Source organism: Camponotus vicinus, unplaced genomic scaffold (assembly GCF_025532165.1).
Source record: "Camponotus vicinus isolate PSW18456_S1 unplaced genomic scaffold, iyCamVici1.0 SCAF_11, whole genome shotgun sequence".
NCBI lineage: Eukaryota > Metazoa > Arthropoda > Insecta > Hymenoptera > Formicidae > Camponotus > Camponotus vicinus.
Window position 1 is genome coordinate 9,298,226 of NW_028141947.1, and position 24,680 is coordinate 9,322,905.

At 37.4% G+C, this 24,680-nt stretch overlaps 4 protein-coding genes across 12 annotated transcripts in view; 2 read left to right on the top strand and 2 right to left on the bottom strand.

Annotated features, from left to right (window-relative positions):
- The first annotated feature begins 158 nt into the window (after positions 1–158).
- Positions 159–7,017, top strand: Zdhhc8 (zinc finger DHHC-type containing 8). Of its 2 annotated transcripts, none has more exons than XM_083082095.1 (9): positions 159–607; positions 765–889; positions 993–1,150; positions 1,231–1,403; positions 1,501–1,713; positions 1,781–1,925; positions 2,506–2,720; positions 2,794–2,970; positions 4,071–7,017. In XM_083082095.1, the coding sequence occupies exons 1-9, from the start codon at positions 516–518 to the stop codon at positions 4,783–4,785; spliced, it is 2,013 nt and encodes a 670-aa protein (XP_082938221.1). In that variant the 5' UTR covers positions 159–515; the 3' UTR covers positions 4,786–7,017. The 2 variants fall into 2 exon arrangements, with proteins under 2 accessions (XP_082938221.1, XP_082938223.1); XM_083082097.1 differs by having other exon boundaries at positions 160–607; positions 1,501–1,695.
- LOC145961665 (DNA primase large subunit) lies at positions 5,765–10,340 on the bottom strand. Its single transcript, XM_083082098.1, has 8 exons — positions 10,037–10,340; positions 9,501–9,840; positions 9,067–9,404; positions 8,759–8,986; positions 8,530–8,679; positions 8,029–8,407; positions 7,781–7,942; positions 5,765–7,696 (listed from the first exon to the last, which is right to left on the bottom strand). Exons 2-8 carry the CDS (start codon positions 9,649–9,651, stop codon positions 7,665–7,667), a joined length of 1,440 nt encoding a protein of 479 aa, XP_082938224.1. The 5' UTR covers positions 9,652–9,840; positions 10,037–10,340; the 3' UTR covers positions 5,765–7,664.
- A 709-nt stretch (positions 10,341–11,049) lies between these two features.
- LOC145961669 (uncharacterized) lies at positions 11,050–12,651 on the top strand. The gene is made up of 6 exons (XM_083082114.1): positions 11,050–11,110; positions 11,194–11,258; positions 11,347–11,475; positions 11,572–11,868; positions 11,946–12,193; positions 12,258–12,651. Coding segments are annotated over exons 2-6 (966 nt in total). The 5' UTR covers positions 11,050–11,110; positions 11,194–11,256; the 3' UTR covers positions 12,548–12,651.
- Positions 12,652–14,782: 2,131 nt separating this feature from the next.
- Tay (tay bridge kinase) overlaps positions 14,783–24,680 on the bottom strand; it is a 28,282-nt gene continuing 18,384 nt past the window's right edge. For 3 of the 8 annotated variants that reach the window (XM_083082105.1, XM_083082099.1, XM_083082106.1), the window contains 15 exons: positions 20,346–20,528; positions 20,140–20,253; positions 19,893–19,928; positions 19,755–19,781; positions 19,612–19,672; positions 19,286–19,488; positions 18,843–19,217; positions 18,514–18,752; positions 18,292–18,405; positions 17,986–18,206; positions 17,680–17,903; positions 17,429–17,593; positions 17,036–17,324; positions 16,799–16,937; positions 14,783–16,671 (listed from right to left, as the gene is read on the bottom strand). In XM_083082105.1, coding sequence (XP_082938231.1) covers positions 15,672–16,671; positions 16,799–16,937; positions 17,036–17,324; positions 17,429–17,593; positions 17,680–17,903; positions 17,986–18,206; positions 18,292–18,405; positions 18,514–18,752; positions 18,843–19,217; positions 19,286–19,488; positions 19,612–19,672; positions 19,755–19,781; positions 19,893–19,928; positions 20,140–20,253; positions 20,346–20,528 — 3,390 coding nt within the window. In that variant the 3' untranslated portion in view covers positions 14,783–15,671. The remainder of the gene's footprint in view (positions 16,672–16,798; positions 16,938–17,035; positions 17,325–17,428; positions 17,594–17,679; positions 17,904–17,985; positions 18,207–18,291; positions 18,406–18,513; positions 18,753–18,842; positions 19,218–19,285; positions 19,489–19,611; positions 19,673–19,754; positions 19,782–19,892; positions 19,929–20,139; positions 20,254–20,345; positions 20,529–24,680) is intronic. The other 5 variants (XM_083082101.1, XM_083082104.1, XM_083082103.1 and 2 more) reach the window with 5 other exon arrangements.

Below are 24,680 nucleotides of genomic sequence, written 5' to 3' on the forward strand. Positions count from 1 at the left end.
GAAAGGGCAAAATTGATTGGAATAAAAAAAGTGTATATCGAAAAAAGGTGTTTCATATCGCGCGCGCTTACGTGTAAATGCGGCTTAAAATTACAGTCAATTCACGCACGAACAAGAGGAGGGGGTTGAGGGGGCAGGGGGCGAAGGGGCGAAGAGGAGGGAGATTGACACGCGCGCTGTCGCGCGAGCGCGAGATTCAGCGAGATGCACTGCTATATATGTATGTCACCGAGGTGGTGTGGTGCACGGAGATCCGTTGTATGCTGGAGCCGTTAAATATTAACAACGTACCGCGGATGTTTTTACCGGAATGACGCCCCGCGAGTGACGGGCCCATGTGTCGCGGACGTTCGGACGGCAGCTAGACGGCTGCGCGGCCGTGCTCGGCCCGGCTCGGGACGAGTCGCGAGTAAAGCGAGATATGTGGACGCGGCCATGTTTCCCGCTAGCAGAAATCCTATCCATTAATAATTCGCGTTAATCGTGGTGGTCACGAATCGTGCGGAGCGTGCAGGATGCCGAAATGCGACGTGAAGACAAGATATCTGCCAGCTACGTTCGCGTGGACGGTCCTACTCGGCACCACGGCGCTCTTCTTCATCTTCCCGTAAGTTGTCGTCGCGCGAGCACGACAATCTGTCGGAGTGTTCCGATATGGGAGCCTCTCCGCGCCTATTCCTCTTGTTCTCTTTTTTTTTTCCCTCTTTTACTTTCTTCGCCGTCGAGAGTATCAGTTTACATCGCTGTCGTTTGTGTTCACGCAGGTGCTCGAACTATTATGTCTCTCGATGGGGTTTATGGGTACCGGCTCTGCAAGGAGTCATCACCTTCTTCGTGGTGATAAACTTCTCCCTGGCGACGTTTATGGATCCCGGTGTTATACCGAAAGGTATGACATTTCAAGACGAATTTTATTCGATATATTTACATAGCGAGTTATCATATGCGACAGACGATAGATATGGAGAAATCCCTGTTGTTCCTTTTTAAAGCACCTCCTGACGAAGAACGTGAGGACGACTTTCGAGCTCCCTTGTACAAGAGCGTCGAGATCAATGGCATCACTGTACGCATGAAGTGGTGCGTCACCTGCAAGTTTTATCGACCTCCACGTTGCTCGCATTGCAGTGTCTGTAATCATTGTATCGAGGTACATATGTTTCTCTTTTGTTAGCATTCATTGAAAAATGAATCAATGTTTGTTTAAATAAATTATGTATATATTTTTAGACATTCGACCATCACTGCCCATGGGTGAACAACTGCATCGGTAGGAGGAATTATAGATATTTCTTCTTTTTCCTCCTATCGCTCAGTTTTCATATGCTCAGTATATTCGGGCTTTGTTTATACTATGTACTGGAACATAAACAGCAACTGAGTGAAGTTAATACTATTGTGGCGTATCCTTTACATAAGAAATAATTTTTGGAGAAGTAGTAAAAGTGTGTTGCATGTAAATCTGACATTGATTTTATGAGATCCTTAACTTTAGTACAGACTCGTACTCATGGGAGTGGTAGTGCTCTTATTCATTCCAATCTTTGGACTGACCGGCTTTCATGTAGTCCTCGTTTCCAGAGGGCGAACCACTAATGAACAGGTAACAGGCAAATTTAATGGGGGCTACAATCCTTTTTCACGTGGCTGTCTACGCAATTGCTGTTATACACAGTTTGGACCACAATACCCAAGGTATTGCAAGGAGCCAAGGTATTGTAAAATTAATTTTCTATACAAAAGTTACTTTATTATAACGCACTTTTTCCATATTTTGCAGTTTACTTAAGCCTGACAAATATTCGGGAAAGCGACGTGGAGCTTGTGCATCAGAGATATCTACTATAGGCAGTGAGAACCAGGTAAAGACCTACATGGATAGCAGCAATGGTGTTAGAAATGCCAGTTCAAATGCTTACAATAAGGTAAGAGCTAGTGCAGTTTTGCTTTTCTTCATATTCTGTGTACAAGATGACTTTAATTTAAAATGCTTGGACTTGAGCTATTATCATCGTAACTCGTTCAATTTATTATTTATTAGCATAATTACAAAACACAAATGGACAAATTTTAAAAGCCTACATTCTTGAGCACTTTCCTGCTTATATGCAGTGCATGTATTTAAGCATGACTAGTAATATAGTATTACTATTGTTAATAAATGTATTTATGAATCTTGTTTGCAAGTTGTTTCTTATAGTATTTTAGCGCTTCTTAGTATTAGATGTTTTACTAAAATTATTATACAAACATATTAATATATAAATATTTTTACACATCTTTTTTATGATATCTGTAGAGTTACAGCGATGATACCTCCTCTATCAGTTCCATTCAATCCAGAGTTCTGAAATGTCTTCACTTTTAACTGGTTTACATACATATCCAATCCATCCCACAAACTCATCCTAATGCTCATAGAAAATGTGTAATGTATCATAATATATTTTTGCTTGAAATATTTCCTGAGCTGAAATGAATAACGCATTGGTCTCATCTTTACAGTTATCTCCTGGACGAGATGGATCGGATACGGATATGGAACCGACGGCGTCTCAATCCGCGGACTGTGAACCTACGCCCCCGTTGCAAAGACACGGTTCCAAAAGCAATTTTTTCCTGCCACCTGTGGAGAACAGTGAATCTCCCAGGCATCCTCCGCCATCGCAGCTTCGCCATCCACTGCATTATCCTAGAGGCAGTCCACATCCGAGGCCAAGGTACGTGCGATAAATACACAACAGTAATTGACATTCGAAACGCTCTTTAATATATTACTCGTTCTATTTGTAGAGGGATGAACGGATCTCGAAGTCATACACCCGATCCATTATCACCAGAGACGAGTGGTTCGCCCGCCACAGTCCCTCAACGTGGTCAAGGTCCGGGTGGCGCAAGTCCAACGATGCAACAACGCATCAAAGCTATTGGAGTACCTACTCCGCTTGCCATATCCAGTCCTATACGAAGGTACATTATACTTTATACATCTGAAAGAGACCAAACTATATATATATTATATATATAGCTCGATTTAGCTTGGAAAAATTGTCTTCTTTAATCGTCTAATGTAAACATATTTACATGTGATACAAAGATAACGAAGTTGTTTTTTTGATCGAGTTTTTATACTTGGTCAGCTCTTGAAATACTTGCATTATAATTTCTAATGTACTATACTTTTAATTATATATATATATATACATATCTCTCGATTTTCGCGATTTTCACATTGCACAAAATTATCTCAATGTAGAGAGCAAGAGGGAAGCGCCACACTAGTAATAGTTACATTGCATCTCTTGAGCACGCTGCCAATATACAAATTGAACGATATTCCTCTTACGATATCCTCTTTGCTATACCCTTTAATACGATGTCGGCCTGTTTTGTCAAGATGTCCTTATATTCCTTGTACTGTCAAACACCTCACTCTTGCTCTTCTTTCTCCTCTTCTGTTCACCATTATTCTCACCTTCCGAATGACGAAGGAACGTGTCAAAAAGGAAAATTGCGCAATGTAGCTTATAATAATATTGTAGAGGATTAGTCTCTGCATGTATATACTACAAGATATATGGTATATAGATAAGTTTGTGTCCCACTGCAGGGGGTGGTAACTGCAAGGAGCTGCTTTCTACCATCATGTTGCAACCTACTGCAGGTAAACACGAACTTCATCCTACGAGGACATACCGTAGTTTACAATTATGCTTTCTTGCATATATTATATCTTTGTATATATAGAAAAACATATGGTTATAAAAATATATATACTGTTGTACACATACATGCACTACCACATAGACATACACAAACATATATACATATATATTTCCTAGATTCGCTATCTTTTACGTTTCTTGAATAGATGCTAATTTTTTAACAGGAATGATGCGCTGCTCTCTCTCCTGTATGTCTCGCCAGAGCCGTATTTGTATGGCTACAATGCTCAAGCACTCGCATATTCATCTTGGTTCACTGTACTGTGCATTTGTCGATTACTCGAAAGCATTTTGTATTTCTGAGAAGATATCGGAGAAACCTAAGATTTACGTGTCTGTTTACAGATCAAATCCAGGTACACCGACGCAGGTTCGTCGGCCGGATTTCATAGGCGTGAGCGAAGCACCGACGTATTATGACGTACAACAGGGAAACAATACACAAGGAATAAGTGTTGCTAGTGCTGTCGTTACTGGCTACAGTCCGCAACGGCGTTTCCTCTCGGAAAGCGAGCTTGTGCGACAAGGCACTGATCATCCGTATTCGAGAACCAATAACACAACGGTCGACAACATACGCGAATTGGCGGGTTCGCCGCAACGCGGTGTTTACATGTGGAAAGACAACTCGCCTGGCAGCTATCCTACTGCCGCCGGTGGAGGAGCGATGAGCGGTGCGCCCCATCAATCGCCTTCCCAACGGCCGCCCCCGCCCTATGACTATTATCGCTCGAATCCCACAAGCCCGACAACTCAGCAGTACGCCACGAACGCACCCAGAGCGGCATATCATCCAGCTGTGAGGGGTGGAGTGCCAGTCTTCCCGCCACATCAGTCGCCGCAGATTAAGCGGAAAGCGGCTACGATGGCGACACCCACCACACCGACTTCATCGGGAGACGCCCGGCGTCGACCGATGTCCTTCGTCAGAGCCCTCGAAATGACTGACTCGATGGAAATGGTTTCGGCGCCTAATGATCCGAGATCGTCGCAAAGACCAACGACACCGACACCGGACCGGGCGAGCGTATACGACATGAACTACGAGATATCCGTATAGCCCAGCTTTTCCGTCTCCGTGCCATCCTGCGGCTGGACGGAGATTCTACGAGAGCCGCCGAGCAGTCTACGTATCTCACGCTCCAATGAGGAAAGAATGTACAGTACCGTTTACGAGATATCCGTCTGAATTCTTCCGCGATCGATGCATTTTAGATCGCGCTTAACGTAAGCGTTAAATTAAAACGCAAGCCCGTGGTTGGTCCTTTTATTATAGCCGTGGGATCGCCGTTATTCTTGGAACTTACCGCAGTAATCAGGCTACATCAGGCAATTGTACATCTGGATAAATCGCTATTAGTGATGTGTTGCGTGTGTGTGTGTGTGTGTGCACGAATTATTTTGAGATTGACAGTATGTGTAGAAATATATATATATGTATGTATGTATACATATATATACATGTATATCGCACTCACTTTCAGCAAGAAAGTCGGTTCATCGATATCTTCGCTGACAAACGATTCATTGTGTGAATTTATATGAAGTAAAGTAAATATTTGCGCGATGAATCTTTGTTTTTTCGATTCTTCCTTCGGCATTGGAATCTTACAACAATACGACGGTAGAGAAAGCTTGCATTTTACACAAAAATGTACCAACATGCAAGTATTTTGTCGTGTTATGTAACATTATCGATTTAGTCATTGTTAAATTGGAAAAGATGTAGATTTTGGAAAAGAAGTAGATTCCAGATGCATAGCAGCAAAACATGTCCGTTACGTCAACAATAACAGTGTTCGGTCTGACTGACGATCCGAATTAACGAGTCGTGGAGACGTCAACGAAAGTATATCCCGAGCGCACAGAGGTTAACCTTTATTGGAAACATCACCGATAAATCGGCCCTCTCGCTTGACAGAAGCAATATTTTTTAGTACACGTTTAAGGTCAGTTTAGATTTTTATACAATGATACTACGAGTCTCATCCTCATAAAGAATGCGATATTAATTCAATGTCATCTTTTCCGTTTTCTTTTTTTTCTATTTGTATCTCCATTGTCTATATAAGTAAATGATTTGATAAAATGGGAGGAGCGTTAGGGATCACACTTTATTAAATCCTTATTAGCTCTTCGGATACCAGAAAAGTCCGTCTCCATTAAAAAAAGAAAAAAAAGTTACGTCATTATCGGGATAGAGAATAACAAATTCTGTGTAAAATAATCGTGAAATATGTAGTAAATTTTTAATATACATATTTAACACACAATATTTATACGCGTAAATGATAAAAAGAATATAAGACTTTATATAATTTGACCTGTTTGTTATAAATGATGATTTTATGGATGTGCCCACTAATATATTTTATTTCTATATAAAAGTTTTGTGAAAAAGAGAATATGAGTACGAGTGTAAAAATAATGTGTGAATGAGTTTAATTGCATTTTCAGAAGAATGGAAAGTACACACAGTCCTAGTTTCTCAAATATAATGTATACAGGGGTGGCTGTTTATATGCGCGTGAATATAAAAAATAAAAACTATTTTAATTTTGTTAACAAAAAAAAATTGTAATATATGTATTGCATAAATCATTGCTGCATCCATTGCTACTGTTAAATTTATGATGCACCCCGCTTTTGAAATTGCATGACGGTTTCTCTATTGTATATGTGTATGAGAAGCCAGTATTATATTAGTTATATTAAATTAATACAGGTTGCAACGTGATATTAATTGAAATTTGCGCACGCATTCGTTTCACAATGTGTGCGGAATTGACTTGGTGTTACACACAGCACATATCATTTCGAGACAACGTCAGACATCGAATATTTTAGATTGAAGAAACTTACATTTGGCAGATATAATAACTGTTCGAAATAATATTACGAGGATTATAAGCATTTCTTCCGTATTTCTGCTAAGCTATATTTAGAATTCATTTAACGCGGAAACTCTCTTTGGATCCTGTTTTCATTAAGATAACAAACTGTGCCAAAAATTTCCTGTACTCTTCAATCGTGTAGCCTTGCTTAAAATAGCATTTAACGAGACAACGGTACAATGTTACGAATTGACTAAGGTAATAATGTGTAAGGTATGACGAGTGTTAAATGTTTATAATTCGGTGTACTTGTACATATAACATTACTTCTCTATCACTTAAATGTACATACATATACATTCGGTACTTACGTATCGCCGCAGCAATCTACAGAATAAAAGTCATGGAACATAGTAAATTGTACTGTGTTGTATCGTGGCAATATTTTTGATGCAATATTTTCTGTCTTTTTGTTAAGCCTGTTATTTTATTAAGAAGAGATCACGCGTTATATCGTTAGATTAATCGGTTTTAAATCCAATCAATTTAATTACAAACAAAATTTATTAATATTAAAATATATCTCAACTAAACAAAATGTTGCATGAATATATTGATGGACATTTTGTATTGTCTCATGTTTTTTCATAAATTTGAGAATCATTTAAATATACAAACTATCAAATAAAGTAAAACTATAAACTGTATATAAATTAAAAGTAATTTTGCTATTTTTTTATTGTAAATAAATATTTATATGATCGTTCATTTTTATTATGATTAAGGTGAAAATAATTTGAGACTTGAAACTGAAATATATATATATTATATTACTAAATATATATATATTATATTACTATTATATTACTCACCAAAATACTTATCTGTCTTGAGAAATATTATTATTTTCAAAATAATGGTTTAGTTTTTTAAATAAATCAGCATATATATATATATATATATTATGTGTGTGTATGTATATAATTTATAAAAAAGGATATTTATAAAAATTATGATCTGCTTTTTTTCTGTTGACAATATGAAATATAATTTGTGTAGTTCTTATAGTTCCAGTTTCTTCAGATGTTCTTGTTTTGTATGATAATTAATATGCATCTTCTGTTTCCAAATCCAAACCTTTAATTTTAATACAATATTAATACTTCATACTTAATAAATGTTAATAAATTATTTGATATGTACAAAATAATAGAATCTTACCGTGATAACGATAGGAGGTATGATATTTCACACTTTCATTAAAATATATATTTGGATGTTTGAACAAACTATCATTAAAACAATTATGTTTAATTTCATAATATTTGTTACATGCTGCAGAATATTGGCCATCCTTAGATAAGTTCATTATTGTTGATCTTTCTGGTTTAAATATTAGAGCAAATAAAATAAAAATCCATTCTGTGTGTGTGTTTTTGTATATAAATTAACATCTAGTACATACTTACCCAATGCATTGAAACCACAGTTAGTAAGTTCATTTTCCAGTATATCCTGCAGCATGTGTTTAAAAGGACATCCGTGATAGTCTCTGGGTCCAACAATTGATTCCATAATTTTTAAGCACGTAAAGGGTTGATAATCTCGTCGACTACCTTCCTGTCCAAAAGCAAATCTTACTTGATAGCTATATTCTTTGTTAAACATAGCCTCATCCATAATTTTTGTGAACTCATTTTTCCATAGAATCATTGCATCGGACAAAGAAATTCCTATGCCCTTCAGAAACAAACAATATTGTATTCTACCACCATGTGTAAGATGATGATTCTTTCTTAATGCTTTGTGAAGCACTCTCATACAAAGAGGATAAGATGTTTCTGAAAGCTATAACAAAACAATCGCCATTTATAAGAATGTTTAACATGTTAATTATTACAAGATATTATAAAATTCAAACTTGTCATAATGATAAAACTATCAGTGATTAACAAATAATATACATTTACCTTATCCAATCGATCAAGTGAAACATATTGTTGTAGCTCTTTATCTTGTACTAGTATAGTATTCTCAATATGAATATTATTTTCTAAATTGGCAAAAATGTGAGTGAATCTTTCGTCATTATATAAATTAGCTCTATCTTCACGTGCAGCCTAGAATGTAATAACAGAATAGAAAATAATTGTTAACAGATTTATAATAATTATTTTTGTATATTTCACAAATGCTTACTTCAAAACTTGATATTAGAATTCTCTTAAAATATGGCACAAATACAAATGCTATTTCTCCTTCAGGTACAAAAGCTTCACCATTCATAACAAAAACTTTACGTTTTTTGACTAAACTAGTTACATGAGAGAAAAGCACTTTGTAAAATTGTATACTATTGATGTTACTAATATGTAGAGAAGACATTTGAAGATATTCCTTGATATCTTCTTTTTCACTTTGACTGATCTAAAAATAACAGAATATTTTACTTAAGATATATGAAAAATAACAAATTCAAATGATATAACAAGCGATAATCAACGTACAGGTGTAAAATTAAAGTTATTAATGCGCATAAATTGCTTGATTCCTTCGTTATTTAACGAAGAAAATCTCCATTTGAACAATCTTGCTTCTTGCTTAAAAAACCAGCGCTTTTTGAGTGCATTGAAGGCAACCACAGATTTTAATATAAAATGAGATATATGATCTCTTCTTCTAACACGTATATCTTCATCTGTATGTGATTCACATCCAGAACTATTAATCAATCTCGCAAATTCATCTATTCCTTCTTTGTACAATTCTTTGACCAAGGCAACTTTGCGTTGTGACACAGACATTGTCAATTTTTCTAAATGTATACGTTCCACCAAAGTAAGAACTATATATACACAAAATAATAATATATTAATTATATGGAAAAAAGACATATATAATAAGTATGATATTATATGTTGTGAAATACATTTAAATTAACCTTTAAGTCGTGTCTCACATATTTCTTTCAGTTCATCTAGCATTATCTCTCCAAATGGAACATTTTGATATAATTGCAGATCATGAGAATACATATCGCCAAGTTTTTTCGGCGACTCAATAGGAATTTGAAAGTTTGCCATGGATAGCATATATTTCTTGAATAAGATTTTTAATAGAATTCAAAACGTATAATAAATTAAATATATAAGCTAATTAAGTTCTGTTTTATCACAATTGACATTTCGCTTGTCATTTAAATGCTCAACAAGTATCGCTAATACTGTTACATTTCAAACTGATTGCGATACGAAAACGATCTAGCATCCATAATCGCATAACTGCAATCAGAAGTGAACTGTCACTTTCTTTTTCATTCATAAAGAAGAAAAAATGCTTGTTGTGTAAAAATAATGAATTAATCCTAAAAAACACTATAAAAATTAATTTATTTATTTTTAAATAATTTTCAATTTTTTTGTGTAAATTAATGATCTTTATTTACATCCTTAGACCCATCTTTCTTTTTCTCATTACCTTTCTTCCTATTTATTGTAGCAGAGAATTGCAATTTTACATATATTTTTGCGAAAAGATAATTGGAAGGTAAAATGAAAGAAGAAAACAATTTATTGAATAAATTAATGATAATTTATATTTTTTATCCCGCCTTCCTTCTCCTTTTTTTCCTTTCATATTTCATTGCAAAAAATTACAATAGTACATATTGCGCGAAAGAAAAAGATATGTACACATATGCGCATAAAAAAGTCGACTAATTACAAAATCTTAAATAAAAAATATATATCACATGGATGTAAATATTTTGAAATATTGATGTAATATTTTAAAATATTTTTTTCTACACGTCGACGCATCTTGTGTACATCAATTATGTGGTCTTTATTGGGAGCGTCACGTTTGACCACAGCCAATTATATCGACTTGTGCCTAGGGAAATCTGCAACGATTGACCAATTAGAGAGTCCTATTTTGAATTGGCCAATTGGCGACGTGGTTAATCGGGTGCCATCCTCCTTATAAGGCTCGAGGACTCATTTGACTGACCAATCAGAATGAAAGAAGCAAAGATTCTTCGCTCTGATTGGTCAAGCACTTGGAAGTTTTTGCAGGGTCAAATGGAACGAAGCAACAATACTCACTAATGCTGTGACGATCTAGCGGTAATCATATTTATGTTTATCCATGCAAAGTGTATGTATATAATTATTTTAACGATTTAATAGCGCATTGTGCGATTTTTTGATATTGCTATGATCAGATATTGCTACGTGATCAACTTTATTCGCGTACATATCTATAGCGGGCACTTTACGAATGATATATCTGACAATGGTCCATATTCTGAATCCTCTTTTATCGATAAAAGTGCCTCTAAAAGTGGCTTATAGCCAATCAGAAGGCTTATAAGCCACTTTTAGAAGCACTTTTATCGATAAAAGAAAATTCAGAATATGGACCAATGAGTAGTCCGGATATGAACCATGTACTACGTCTGTTATCGATGTAGTTTATGTCCACTTTTTCAGGAAGCGCACTAGAACATGCGTCCGCTGAAGCGGGATGGCCGCTTTCAAGCTTCTCTCTGCTGTAAGTGTACTACGCGAGAACTAAATACCTCGGTAATCCGCCATTATTGTCGTTTACGCGGCGTATCATTGACTTTTCTTTAGAATTGGCTTTGTTTTTCGGGCGCTGGCCGAAGTGCAATTAAGAAAAATTGATCATCGTTAATCATGTAAGTAATTCTGTTGCGTTCGATCGATATCGGCCGTTTAATTGTGATCATTCGATTTTAACCTTTCCTCTGTGTCGTATGTGTTTAGGGCTCGAAGCCGGAAGGATAGCACGGGTAAGAGCGATTCTGAAGCTACAGACAAAGAGAATAAGAAAGAGAGAACCCGAGAAAAGGAACGAAAGAAGCGGGCTGCTTCTTCTTCCAGCAGTGGAAGTAGGTTAGTAAAATCAAAAAGACTGAAAATACAAGTTAAGTTTGTGTGTTTACTGTGCAAGTATTTTATTGATATTTGTGAAATTTGTTTAATTTGTAGCTCGTCAGACAGCAGTTCTGGATCTTCGAGTTCTAGTAGCGGCAGTAGCTCCAGATCAAGTTCAACTTCCAGTAGTTCATCAAGCAGTTCAGCTAGTTCTTCCGGTAGTTCCAGAGACCGAGGAAGAAAACGCAGTCGTAGCAAAAGTGTTGATGCTTCGCGGAGACACGATAATAAGGAAAAGGAAAGGGATAAAGAGAGAGAACGAGATAGAGATAGGGATAGAGATCGCGAAAAGGAGAAGAAAAAGGGAAGCAATTCTATTCCTGATAAACCTAAACCTAAAGGACGCTCTAGGTATTTCACTCGTTGTAAAATGACTTTCTTCCTGGTTAATTAGCAAGTTATTGTCATTATTTTTCACAACTTTGCAGATCTCCTTCCCCACGTAGAAAGCGTAGAGAACGTTCACCAATCCCTAGACCAACAAAAATACATATTGGCCATCTGACACGGAATGTTACTAAAGAACATGTCATGGAAATATTTTCGGCATACGGTCAGATAAAAATGGTTGACTTTGCAATGGATAAACTTCATCCTAATCAAGGAAGAGGATTTGCGTACGTCGAATTTGATACTGCGGATGAAGCTGAAAATGCTATGAAACATATGGATGGAGGTGAGTGTAAATTGATCATTTAAACATTATTTTGGTATTAATGGACGTTGTAATTTGTTCACAGGTCAGATAGATGGTCAAGAAATTACGGCTGCCCCAGTATTATTGCCGAAACCTCGACCGCTGCTGATGAGACGCATGTCTCCTGGCATGGGAAGACGTATGCCACCGCGATGGATAGGCGGTGGCAGAAATACGCCACCACGTTATCGCAGACGCACTCCACCTATGAATCGTCGTAGAAGTCCACGACCACCACGACGCCGAATAAGGACTCGATCGCGAAGCCCACCGGGAAATCCGCGGCATCGACACCGTCGTTATACAAGATCCAGCACTAGTAGCTCACGATAGTTTTTTATCGCATTGTACATACATTGTATTTTTTGAACTTGATATCACCACGACATTGTTGTACGATCATATTATCATATTAAATAATACACGTATAACAGCTATATCGGATTGTGAATGTGTTTACCAATTCATGGCAATCATAGACTCATTTATGAATATCACAATTTCATGTTTTGTCAAATAAGCACTTTTGAAATATACTAATTTCACAACATGTAATGGTAACACATTTTATAGTTAATTAACATCTTAAGTCTTTACAAAAATAAATAGCATTGACATTATTCACGACATCGTGATGAAATATATAAACATTTTTAGTATATAAATTAGTGTAACTATTTGTTAAAAAAATTGATATTAGCATATATAATTATATAATTTATATATATATATATATAATTATACAGGGTGTCCGATTCGTGAGGGACCAAACGAAAAGTGATGATAGATTGGGTCAAACTAAGAAGAAAAGTCCTCTACCATTTTGCAAAATTCGCAATAATTATTAAGTAATAAGCAAAAATGTCACATGAAGGTTTAATTTTTTAAATGGAACCCCCTATTTTTTATTATGTATTCTTATAGCTTATCTCGAGAGCTTTCCAAAACACTATAATAAAGTATTTCTTCATTGAGTACTTTTCGAGTTATGGGACTTGAAATAATTTCTTAATTTTACACAAACCATAAAATATCTAGTAAAATATTCATTTTTCGATTATCTTACCTTAATACTTTTATATGCAAAATAATGAGAGGAATCAATTGGTGTAAAAAAAAAGTTGTTTTTAAGAAAAAATATGTAATTGTTAATTGCAAATTACATATTTTTTTTTAAAAAACAATTATGTTTTTTCTTTACACCAATTGATTCCTCTCATTGTTTTGTATATAAAAGTATTAAGGTAAGATAATCGAAAAATGAATATTTTACTAGATATTTTATGGTTTATGTAAAATTAAGAAATTATTTCAAGCCTCATAACTCGAAAAGTACTCAATGAAGAAATACTTTATTATAGTGTTTTGTAAAGCTCTCGAGATAAGCTATAAGAATACATAATAAAAAATAGGGGGTTCCATTTAAAAAATTAAAGGTAACCTTCATGTGACATTTTTGCTTATTACTTAATAATTATTGCGAATTTTGCAAAATGGTAGAGCACTTTTCTTCTTAGTTTGACCCAATCTATCATCACTTTTCGTTTGGTCCCTCACGAATCGGACACCCTGTATATTGAATATATATAACTGTCTCTTCAATCAGTTATGTCTTAATTATACTGTGTGCACAAAAAATAGATTGTGAAATCCAGTCAATAATGATTGAGTAATTTTTACATATGGATAAATAATAAAGATGGATATGTGTGAAATAAATTTTTCAGAAATTGCATATTGTTATTAATAATATAACGTAAAAGTAATTAACTAGTAAGTCTTTAAGGGAATCCGAGAGAAAAGGTTGGTAAAAATATTGAAAACAAGATTGATAGAAACTATGATTATTAGATCCTTTTACAAAGAATCAGTTTTAGAAAAAACCTATTCACACAAAATCCTCTTTACTTTGCGATATCTACACGAACAAAATCATTACATCGCATTGTAACTTTGCATCGATGAAAAATATCTACAATTTTTAAACTGCGTGTAATATATAATTATATATATATATAAATATACGTGTATATGTGTGTATATACATATAATTATACACGCCATGTATAATTGTTAATTGTATAATATACAGTTTTATGGTGACTTTACAGTATAAACGAAATAGGGTTTATAAGAATCTGGTTTATAAGAATCTGATTTATAAGAATCATATTCAAAGTTCCTTTTTTTTTTTTTTTTTTTTTTTGGGAGGTACCAGGAATATTCTAATGTAACCTGGTCCATGGCACAGAACTTAGAGATCTTATATTGGCTTTCTGGTAACACAACGACGCATATGGCTGAGAATCGAGATAATGATCGGAAAAGAAAATAAAATCGCCGTAGTTTGTCTTGTAAACGTAAAAATCGGGCTTTATGAACATATTCTTTGATTGAAGCAACTTTTTGGCACGCACGAGCTGCTATTATATTAAGCGTCATCCTGTGTTTTTCGAAAGAACATCTCTAATCGCTGTAACTTTATCTTGATAGTTTGATTTATTTGCACTTGTCAAATCTCTATTTGTTACGATTTACGCGATAGGAAATTAAAAAATAATTTACTACTCTTGAATCATTTTTCTTTTTATATCACAGGAAAGCACCGGAGTGCTATTGTAGTCAGCATGCAAATGAAAAAAGCACGTGCTCGAAAGCCAAAGAACTTTCCACTTTATATATGCCCTCTCTCCTTTTTTTCTCTACTGTCTCTAATATACAAATTAAAATCTAAGAAGTGAAATTTATACATTTGATCATTTTTATATTACATCAATTAAATTAAGGGCAAATCTTACATCCGCATTCGTACACCTGTAGCAGTAGAGATTCAAGTTCGTTTATACGCGCCGCAATAAATAAATAATTAAATAATTTTTGAATAATAATAGAGATCCACTCTTTCTTCTTGAATGCTTTTTTTTTCTTTTTTATATAACCATCGCCTCGCATTCTATAATAACTATTTTAATATTACACACGATACTTTTTTAATCTGTACGCATAGTTATCATCGTCGTGATTACGGCTTGTTATCACTATAAACAGTCAGATCACTGAAACTGCAGAAATCACAAAACATCAGCATGATTATTTGTGACACATTAGCGATGCCGTGCGCCTTCCATAGTCATTTTTCATTAATCGTTAGCTGCCGTTATAGGTGGTACAGTGGCATTATTAGCAAGGCATCTTCGTTACGTTTTCTTACGTATAGTTCTACGCGCGTCTTGTAATTTTTCTCTCTCTTAAGATAGCTATAAATATTACATATATAATATCTATATACACTTTCTTTTTTCAGATAACGCGCTTTTTTTCTGTTAGCAAAATATCAGCACCGGACTCCGAACGCTACGGGGAGGGAGGAGGGGAAGGAGATGGAGGATGGAGACGCTTAAAATGTCGGTCCGTCAGTGCGTTCTCTCGCGGAAACCGAGGACGCTGAAACAATGTATCATCGGGACTGCGATCCATCTTCCTTCTTGTGAATATCCGCGTGCATAATGGTATTTTCGAGCGGACGCGTCGGTACTCCTGGACCGGGCCCTGCTCTATGATGCATATGCAAATTGCTGAGCGGACCTGGACTAGGATCCTTACTCCTGAGAGCATTCACCGGTGGAGGAGGATAACTGGCGTATAGTTTCGCTCGTTCTTCTTCCTCTCTGAATGCCGCCGCCATTAATGGATTGTATCGTAACTGTTGCAAGGGATCGTATCGATAATCCCGGAAGGGATCACCTGGCCAAGGAGCTCCCGGTTGACCAGCGGGTGCGGATGGCGGTGGAAAATGTTGTATCGGATGTGCGCTTAAACTGGGAAGTATGCTACTACGTGGCATAGAATGCGAAGCCGGCATACTATGTGGATGCCTCGAGAGATAAGTATGCGGATGCGGATGATATCTCGGATCGGGCAGTGGATTTGGTCCTGGCGCGGACCCGGTCGTTCCGGGACCGGGTACCGGTGGTCGTGGAAGCATTACAATCTCGTCGTCTTTGCTGCGTGGCTCCTCTTTTATGCGCACTTCGGTATCCAAAGGCGCCGAGCCGTTTCTGAGTGGTGAACGATCTCGAGAAACAATCATGTGTTGCCGATTTTGATGAAGTAGTCTTTCGCGCTCCATCTCGCGTCTTTCCATCTCACGGCGTTCCTTATCCCGCCTCTCTCGTTCTCGTTCGGCTGCCGCCTCCTGTTGTTTCCTCTTCTCCTCTTTTTCGCGTTCCCGCCTTTCTCTCTCGCGTTGTTCTTCTCTCTCCCTTTCCCTTTCTCTCTCGCGTCTGATACGCTCGCGTTCCCGTTCGGCACGTTCACGCTCCCGTTCGCGCTCTCTTTCCCGCTCGCGTTCACGTTCCCGTTCTTCCAACTCGGCGCGCCTGTCTATCGTGGGTGGTTCCGGTTTCAAACCCCACGAAACAGTGGTCGGCGGAAATCCGGTAGTAGCACGTTGTAATCTACAAAAAGTTGTACATATATTTTTTAATATATCTTTATTTCTTGAACAAAATAGAAAGAAAATGATAAAAAAAGAATAATAATGATAGCTGATTAGTAATGTAATATTATATAGACGTAACATACCCTCGCCATGGATCATGTACCGAACTAAGTCCACCCAGAGGCGGCATTTCTCTTGGCGGAAAGGTTGAAAGACCCGGAAAATTGGGATTCGGCGCACCGAACGTTGAAGGATATCTTCCAAAAGGAGACATTCCTGTTCCTAATATAAAACAATTATAATTAATACACTAAAGAAATAATGTATATAACTACAATAATTTGAATACAAACATTTAAATAAATGTGAATTTTTGTTACCTCTATTACCTAAATGTGAAGCTGGTGTAGATAGAAAACCAACGGGATGAGGTGGGGGTGGTGCAGGATGCGCAGATGGCATGTTAGTGGGAAATGGAGGTGCCATTGATGGTGCACCAAGTCCAAGACCACTGCCTGGTCCCCCTGGATAAAGATGGCCTGGTGGTCTTAATAACTCAGTTTTTGTACTAACAACACTTCCTGCCTTAGCTTCAGCCTGTTGCTTTTGTTGATGATGATAAATTTCCCACGCAATGCGTACATGCATCGCATTCCATTTTCCACTTTTCTGTATTTAAAAAAAAAAATCAATCATTGAAGATATATGCACAATGAAATGTACAGTATAAAATGTCAAGCTTTTTATATATATATTTTTTTTTATAAATGTACCTTTGGCGCAAATGAAGTTAAATGATTAGGTGGCACGAAGGGTGTCGAAGGCGGACCAATTCCAGGATGAAGAAGGCCAGTATTAAAACCGGAATAACCGGAAAGATTTACATTTCCACGAAAAAATGGCGACTCAACTCCTCCCAATTTTGGTATATCCTTAAACTACATATTGATAAGTTTAGACATAATATTGATAAAATATAAAAGAGATATAAATCTTCGATCATTAGATAGTAGATGTTTCTTACAATTGGAGGTGGAAAAAGCGTTGTTGCTGCAGCCGGTGGCAGTAACGGTGTTGTATGTTGATGTACATGTGTGTGCTGATGCTGATGATGATGCATTTCTGTTCGAAGGTATGCCGGTGGACCCAAATTTCCCACTCCAACATTTCTATCCTGAGACGCTAAGAACCTATTATCAAGTTCTCTCCTCAAGAGATCTGCTTGACCTGCAACATGTGTCACCCCTTCTTTTGGTTAGCGCATTTATTATCTGTGCCTATGTTTATATAGATATATAATATATTGGAAAAAATTTGATTATAAGCTTACTTGTTTGAAACAGAGACTCCGCGGAAAACGGATTTGGATTGGTCGTCGGTGGAGGAAGCGAAGACAGTGAAGTATGCGGGCTTGAACTAGACACAGGTGGTGGTAAAGGCGCCGCAAACATCGGTGGTGGAAATGTGTGTATACCTAGTGGTACCGGTGGCGGAGTTGGCCTCGGAACAGATGTAGCTGTTGCCGGAGATAGCTGAGAAGCCGTGTTGCTGCTATTTTTTGTACAGGTAAAATATTATCAATATTATTTTTTAAGCAATACATTTCACTTTGTGATTTAAAAATTTGTTGGCTTACCTAATCCAACCTTGTGGTTTGGTGTATGCAGGTAGACTAGAATTGGCTGGAGAAGAGGTGTTTGGCACACTAACAGGCGTTATGCTGCCGCGACTTAGACTACTCACGTTGCTGCTGTAACAAATATTACAATTATCATAAAAATTTCCTGTCTGTCTGTAATGAATCAAGCAACTTTGACAGCTGTATCTGTAATACTATAAAAAAAAGAAAATATTTTACCTGTAACTATCTCTTTCCCGACTAGGACTGTGTCCACGTGGAGAATTATTGTTTCGTCCGGACAGACTACAGGCTACCATGTCTCTATGGGCGATAGAATTTGCCGTGGTAACTGTATTAGTTATGGTGGACACGCATGTCGTAGTGGCAGCGCTCAATGGAGTATTATTATGACTCGCAAGGTTATTTCCTATGGTCTGTTTATTTATGTTCGTACAGGGAGAAGCTCTACTTCCTCTCTAAAATACAATTATTACCCTCATTATTAATACTTGTATTTCACAACTTGGAACAAATAATAGTCAACAATAATACAATGTGTATCTTACCACATCTGCGCGTGATGAAGCAGAATGAGAAGGAGATGGTACCGCAGGAGGAAGATACGGGCTATGATTTAAAGCAGTATACGGAGTGTAGAGCGGTGGATACGAAGGTTGTGTCTGCGGATATGCAGCTATAGGAATTGGCGGTGGATAACTCGTGGTAGCCGCTCCGTTCGAAGGTGCTGCTGGCGTGACACCTAAACTGGCTACCGCTGGACTAGTTGTATGACTTGACGAGACGAGGGGCACATTAGGTGGATGTAATGCAGGTATCGTAGTATGTGGCTGCTGGGACAGGGAAGGTGGTGGCAGAGCAGGGGAAGCTGGCCGCTGTTGCGGAGCTATTGCACGTGGATTCGCTGCCAAAGGACTAGTCATCTGAAATATCATTGATAAACATAATTTTTTTCTATGCGTAAATTTTTATAACATGGAGTTATACTTACAGGAGGCTGGGATATGTGTGGAGGCAACGTTGGACTGGGAGGACTCGGCGCTGTTGGAACTGGTGCAGATGCAGGCACAGGAGGCGGTATAGGTGCCGGAGCATCCGTTGCTGGATTAGAAATTTGCCCACCCGTATCCGGTGGAGATCCACCTGCCCCGTTTGCGGGTGGCAAAACGTGTGGCGAAGAAGAGGGCAATTCGTCTAGAAAAAATAAATAAGATATACGTTACATAGAAGAAAGAGATATGAGAATAATATTTATAATTCTGAAACATAAATATGTTGCTCATATTTGTATTTGTTATGTTAGAAAACATTACTTACATTTACGTGCAAGAGGTGGTGGGGTAGAAGATTCAAAGAGTATCGATTCGGCATCCGAGCCCTGTAACATAAAAATAATGATTAAAATGAAACAATATATATATAAATATTTCCTTTATAAATATTAAAAAATGTGAACATACCTTATCGTCTTCTCCTTCACTATCACACTGAAACAAAGAAACAATTTATAAATAATCTCGTTAATATATCACGTTTATTATTATAAAGAGAAATATAGGATTTATATTTACAAGATATTTCTTATCAGCAATACTTACGATATAACCTTTACCCGAACTGCAATGACTGCTAGCCTGTATTATAAAAATAGATTTGAGTAAACATGTAAGTATATTTTACGAGTAAACACACTAATTTATGACTTTACATTCGATGATAAAGAAATGTACATTGATCTTTGTATGTGGTAAATAAGTTTTTGTTAACTATAGACAGGTTAACATTTATTTACCATATAAACTCTAAGTTATATGAATTTAATTGAATTATAGTATATGAGATTACATCGCTGAGATGGTCCCTGGAACTGTCTGCGTCCTGGCAATCCCTAGGTATACCAGGGCCGTGCAATTGTTCAGATGCTCTACCACTATCGTCACTTGTACCTGCATCTAGGCCCTGTAAAAGAAATTTCCATACATTGTCACGTGGTACTTCTCAAAATCAGATCAGTAAGAAATTCAATTGCTTACATAATTCGATCAAGATACCTGGTTTAACGTCGAGGGTGTCAGTATGGAATTATGTGTGTAATGGTTGTGCTTGAAATTATTTTTGATGTGGTGCTCGTGCCTGTTATTCTGTCCTGTATCCACTTTTGGTTTCTCTTCCACTATCGACAACAATGTATGCAGCTTCTTGACATTATTTTTACCAGCTAACTTTATTGCACTCTGAAAACATACAAAATAATATATAAATATATATATACAAATATACAATATAATACATATATGTATATATGACATTTATATTTTACACATATAAATATAATTTTTCTAGATTAATTTTATATTAATTGGTTCTACAAATCATCTTGAAAATATTAAAAATATAAAGAAACAATATTTATAGCAGTAATGCACAATTATTGTCATAAATTTTAATTTTACACTTAATATGAAGGAGAAATTTTTATTTGTATTACATTTTTTATACATATATAAAATAAAAAGTAAATAAAAATTATGCAAGAATCTCGCCGTTGTTGCTGTCAGTAACGAAATACTAGGCACGAGAAGCGCTAATCTGACAATAATTATCAATCTATAATTAAATCGGTCCACAAATATAGATGCCCACCTGTGTTCGCGAGAAATGAGAGGCAACGCCGCTATCGAATTCCCGAAAGTCGCTAGTTGTATCCCGCTCGCGAATCCGCGGTGTCGTGTTTCATTTCTCGCGCCCGCGCGATACCCGCTGCCGCTCTAGTAACGCACGGTGACGATACCGACGTCGCCGATAGCCATGCTCTCCGACTGCACGATCGAGTGTTTTCGCACTGTCTCACCGCTAGACGCACCTCGGGAACACATACAAACACCCCGCGCAGGACAGGAATCTCGCCGCGAAAATAACTCGGTTGGAGCGACGAGGGAGAAAGATGAGAAACAAGGACGACGACGACGACGTCGGAAGGATCGTCGACGACGCGTAGAGTCGAGAGTCCGCGGCGGAACGATCGCGGAACTTTCACACGCTGTTGCGCGCGACCGCCGGCGAAAAAAAGGTCGGACGTAGTTGGGCGAGACGGGAGAGAAGGCCTCCTTCTCTCCGTCAGAACGAGCCTTCAAACCGCGACACCAGGGCACATTTCCGAGCGCGCTGCCGCCTTCTCTTTCTTTCCGCGAGCGAACGAAACGAATAAAACCGTTTACCGTTGATACGCGATAGCGGGTCTCTGCGATTCTCCGCCGACGAGGAGGAGGAGGACGACGACGACGACGGGGACGACGATGACGAGTCGGTGGCGCGAGCAACTGATTTTTCGCGATCGCGCACGGCGCGGGATAATTTCCTCGCCGCGGACGGGCGTTCGCAAGATGACAGAGGGATTTCGCAGACACCCGTGTCTCGTGTGTGCGCGATGCAGCACGGGAGCGCTGCTGGTGGGGGGGAGCGATGAAAGAGAGCGGGGAGCGAGGAGAAGAAGCGAGAGAAAGAGCCGCGAGGAGACGACGATGGGAGGGGATGAGAGGATGAGGGAGACGGAGCGAGAGGGCTGGCGAGGGAAAGAGCGAGGAAGAAAGAGAAGACATTGACCGAACGAGCAGCCGCGCGACGAGGCCTCTTCGCTTGTGCCAGGCCAGCTGGAAGGAACGAACCACGATCCGATTGCTCTTTCTCTCTCTCTCTCTCTCTTTCCCTTCGTCTCTATCCTTCTTTTACGCTCTCTTTCTCAAACACATGGCTATGGGATGTCGTGCTCCTCGCTTCTCCCTCCGCCTTTCTCTCTCCCTCCCGTATCACGGGCGGGTACCAAAGAAAAGAAGGGAAAAAGCCACTAGAGACCTCGCGGTTGGCGCAAAAAACCACCGCCGCCGCTGCTACCACCACCATCATCATCGTCGTCGTCGTCGTCGTCGCCACCACTGCCCGGCAAAAACCACACTCCACCTGCGCACGTGTGCCAACTGCGAGTCGAAACCCCCTAGGACGTGTTCGTCGCGGTCGGATCGCGTGTTCCGCGGTGTGACGCGAATTAATTGAATAAAAACCTTCGCGCCCGATCGGGGAAGCTGCTTCGTGGAAGAAAGATACCCGCGAGGGCACTCGAGTGTAGATCGAATTCTACATCGTCGGAAAGGGTTCTCGGTACCGATCGTCCTCGCGAGAGCAAAGAATTTTTCGTGGAGTACGTAGCGTGTATTTTTTTCCTTCTTTTTTCCCGGGCGAAGATGCCAAGACATGATTGATGAGAGCTATCACAGTTGGCAAACTCCTCGTTCATTCATACGGCTAAACTGAATCAGCTGACGCGCATTACTCTCCGAGATAGTCGCATATTGTGCTTGTACGATGTGATGTTTTGTCAGATTGAGATTAACAGGGGTCTTGTACCACTAAATGAGACGTCACTTTAGAAAGAGATCGCGAATTATCGATTATTTTCCGAGTATGTAGGATCTTGGAGTTATTTTTAACGATAATAAAACCGCGATCTCTGAAACGCATCTTTTAATAAATTCGTTTTTTTTTACTCTGCGAATCAGATACAGCACGAATTCACTTAGCTTTCATAAGAATAATATTTATGGCAAATACTATAGAAAAGTTTTCAAATGATCGTTGTCTGTGTAAGAATAGAATATACGCGCATACAATCTGACACTTATCACTTTGTAAATATTACAAAGATTATTTTAGATAAGTGAGTATATAAAAAAAAAATCATATGATTTTCAATCTACGCAATAAAATTCCATCTACAAAAATGGAGCAAATATACTTTGATTGACGTTGATATGCCGTTGTATAAGAACGTACACTATCATTGTGTATACCCACAATGTGATTAAATCCTTTCTCCCGTTTGTCCGATTACGTTGCATGCAAGAATGTATGGGTTTAATTCTGCAAGCCCTGGCTTTTACTACAGGTATGTCACAATGTTTCTTTCGCAAGAAATATGCGCACGATAATTCATTATGGCTACATAATCGAAATATGCTGCAGTTAGTGTAGAATGTCTAATATAGCACAAGTCCATTAACTGTATAACGTATTATTACGCATCCTGAATCGCCTTTATTATAGTGTTTGTGAAAATCTAAATATGAGAATAAATACCTTCGAGTGAATAGAACGGAAAGAAAAATCGCCAGCGAAGCAACAGTTGTACGAGTGCAATTCGAGCTGCGAATCGCTTGTTAATGCCATAATGAATTCGTGCTGTTAATTCGTTTACCACTCTCAAGGTTCTGTCTTTATTATGAAAATTTAATTAGAGAATTACTTAGAATTACTCGTACGCGAAAAAAAGACTGGCGCGGTTTAATTTTTTTTAAAAAGTGCTCGTGTCAAAAAAGTTACCTTATGAGCATGTGTAGAGAACTATTCTTTTTTTTGCAAGTCACGGTTTATATTATTCGAAGTAACGCGATGCGATAACGCGTTCTTATACATTACACACACTTGGCGAAAAGTTTCTTCACACACAACGTTGCATTTTAAATTGTACATATAATTTATATCGCTCTCCACATTTCTTTCATTCGACTGTGATTAGTGTAAAAATAAATCTAGATTTCCCCTCTCTCCCTCCCTCCAATGATTATGAAACATACACTTTACTGTTATAATAAAAATCATGATTACAAAAAGATAAGATAGATTATCGATATAAATATGTTTATTTCTTTCGTATTTATTTAGCTATAAATTTCTTGTAAAAATGTATGAAAAAGGTGAGAGAATTAATGTGATTCAGGCTCTTGAAATATAGAAATCATTAATACATGTTTACGAATTGAAAAATTGGATGCAGATAAATTTGCTTCTTTTTCAATAAATAATTTGCTATTTAATATTCAATGAATAGTGATCAATGAGTAGCAATTATTTTAAAAAAACATTTATGCAAGAAAATATATATTGGAGAATAATTTATATATCAGATTTGTGCGCGTGTATGTCTTGCAATAATTGAAGCATTTCATTGTGTTTTAAAAGAATATCTCGTAAAATAATATCTCTTATTATCAATTTTCTGCTTAGTAAAGTTGTACATTAATTAAAAGTTTTGTCACAAATAATTATCATATCTTTAAATTTCGAGCCATCTTCATATATGTGAAGAAAAATAATTATACGTAACCCTGTTTTTTTTTTTTAATTTATAAATATTTATAACTCTGCCTTGAACTGTTTCTTATGCAAAATGTATTCAAATTTATTCATAACCAAAGAATGTAACTTATGACTGTCTGTGACAAAAAAACGCATCTCCTGTAAAATCGCCTACAAATTCTAATTTCCACTTCTAGATTATAATCAAGTACACGCAGGACAAACGTCATATTTATAAATTTTGGTTCATCTTCGCC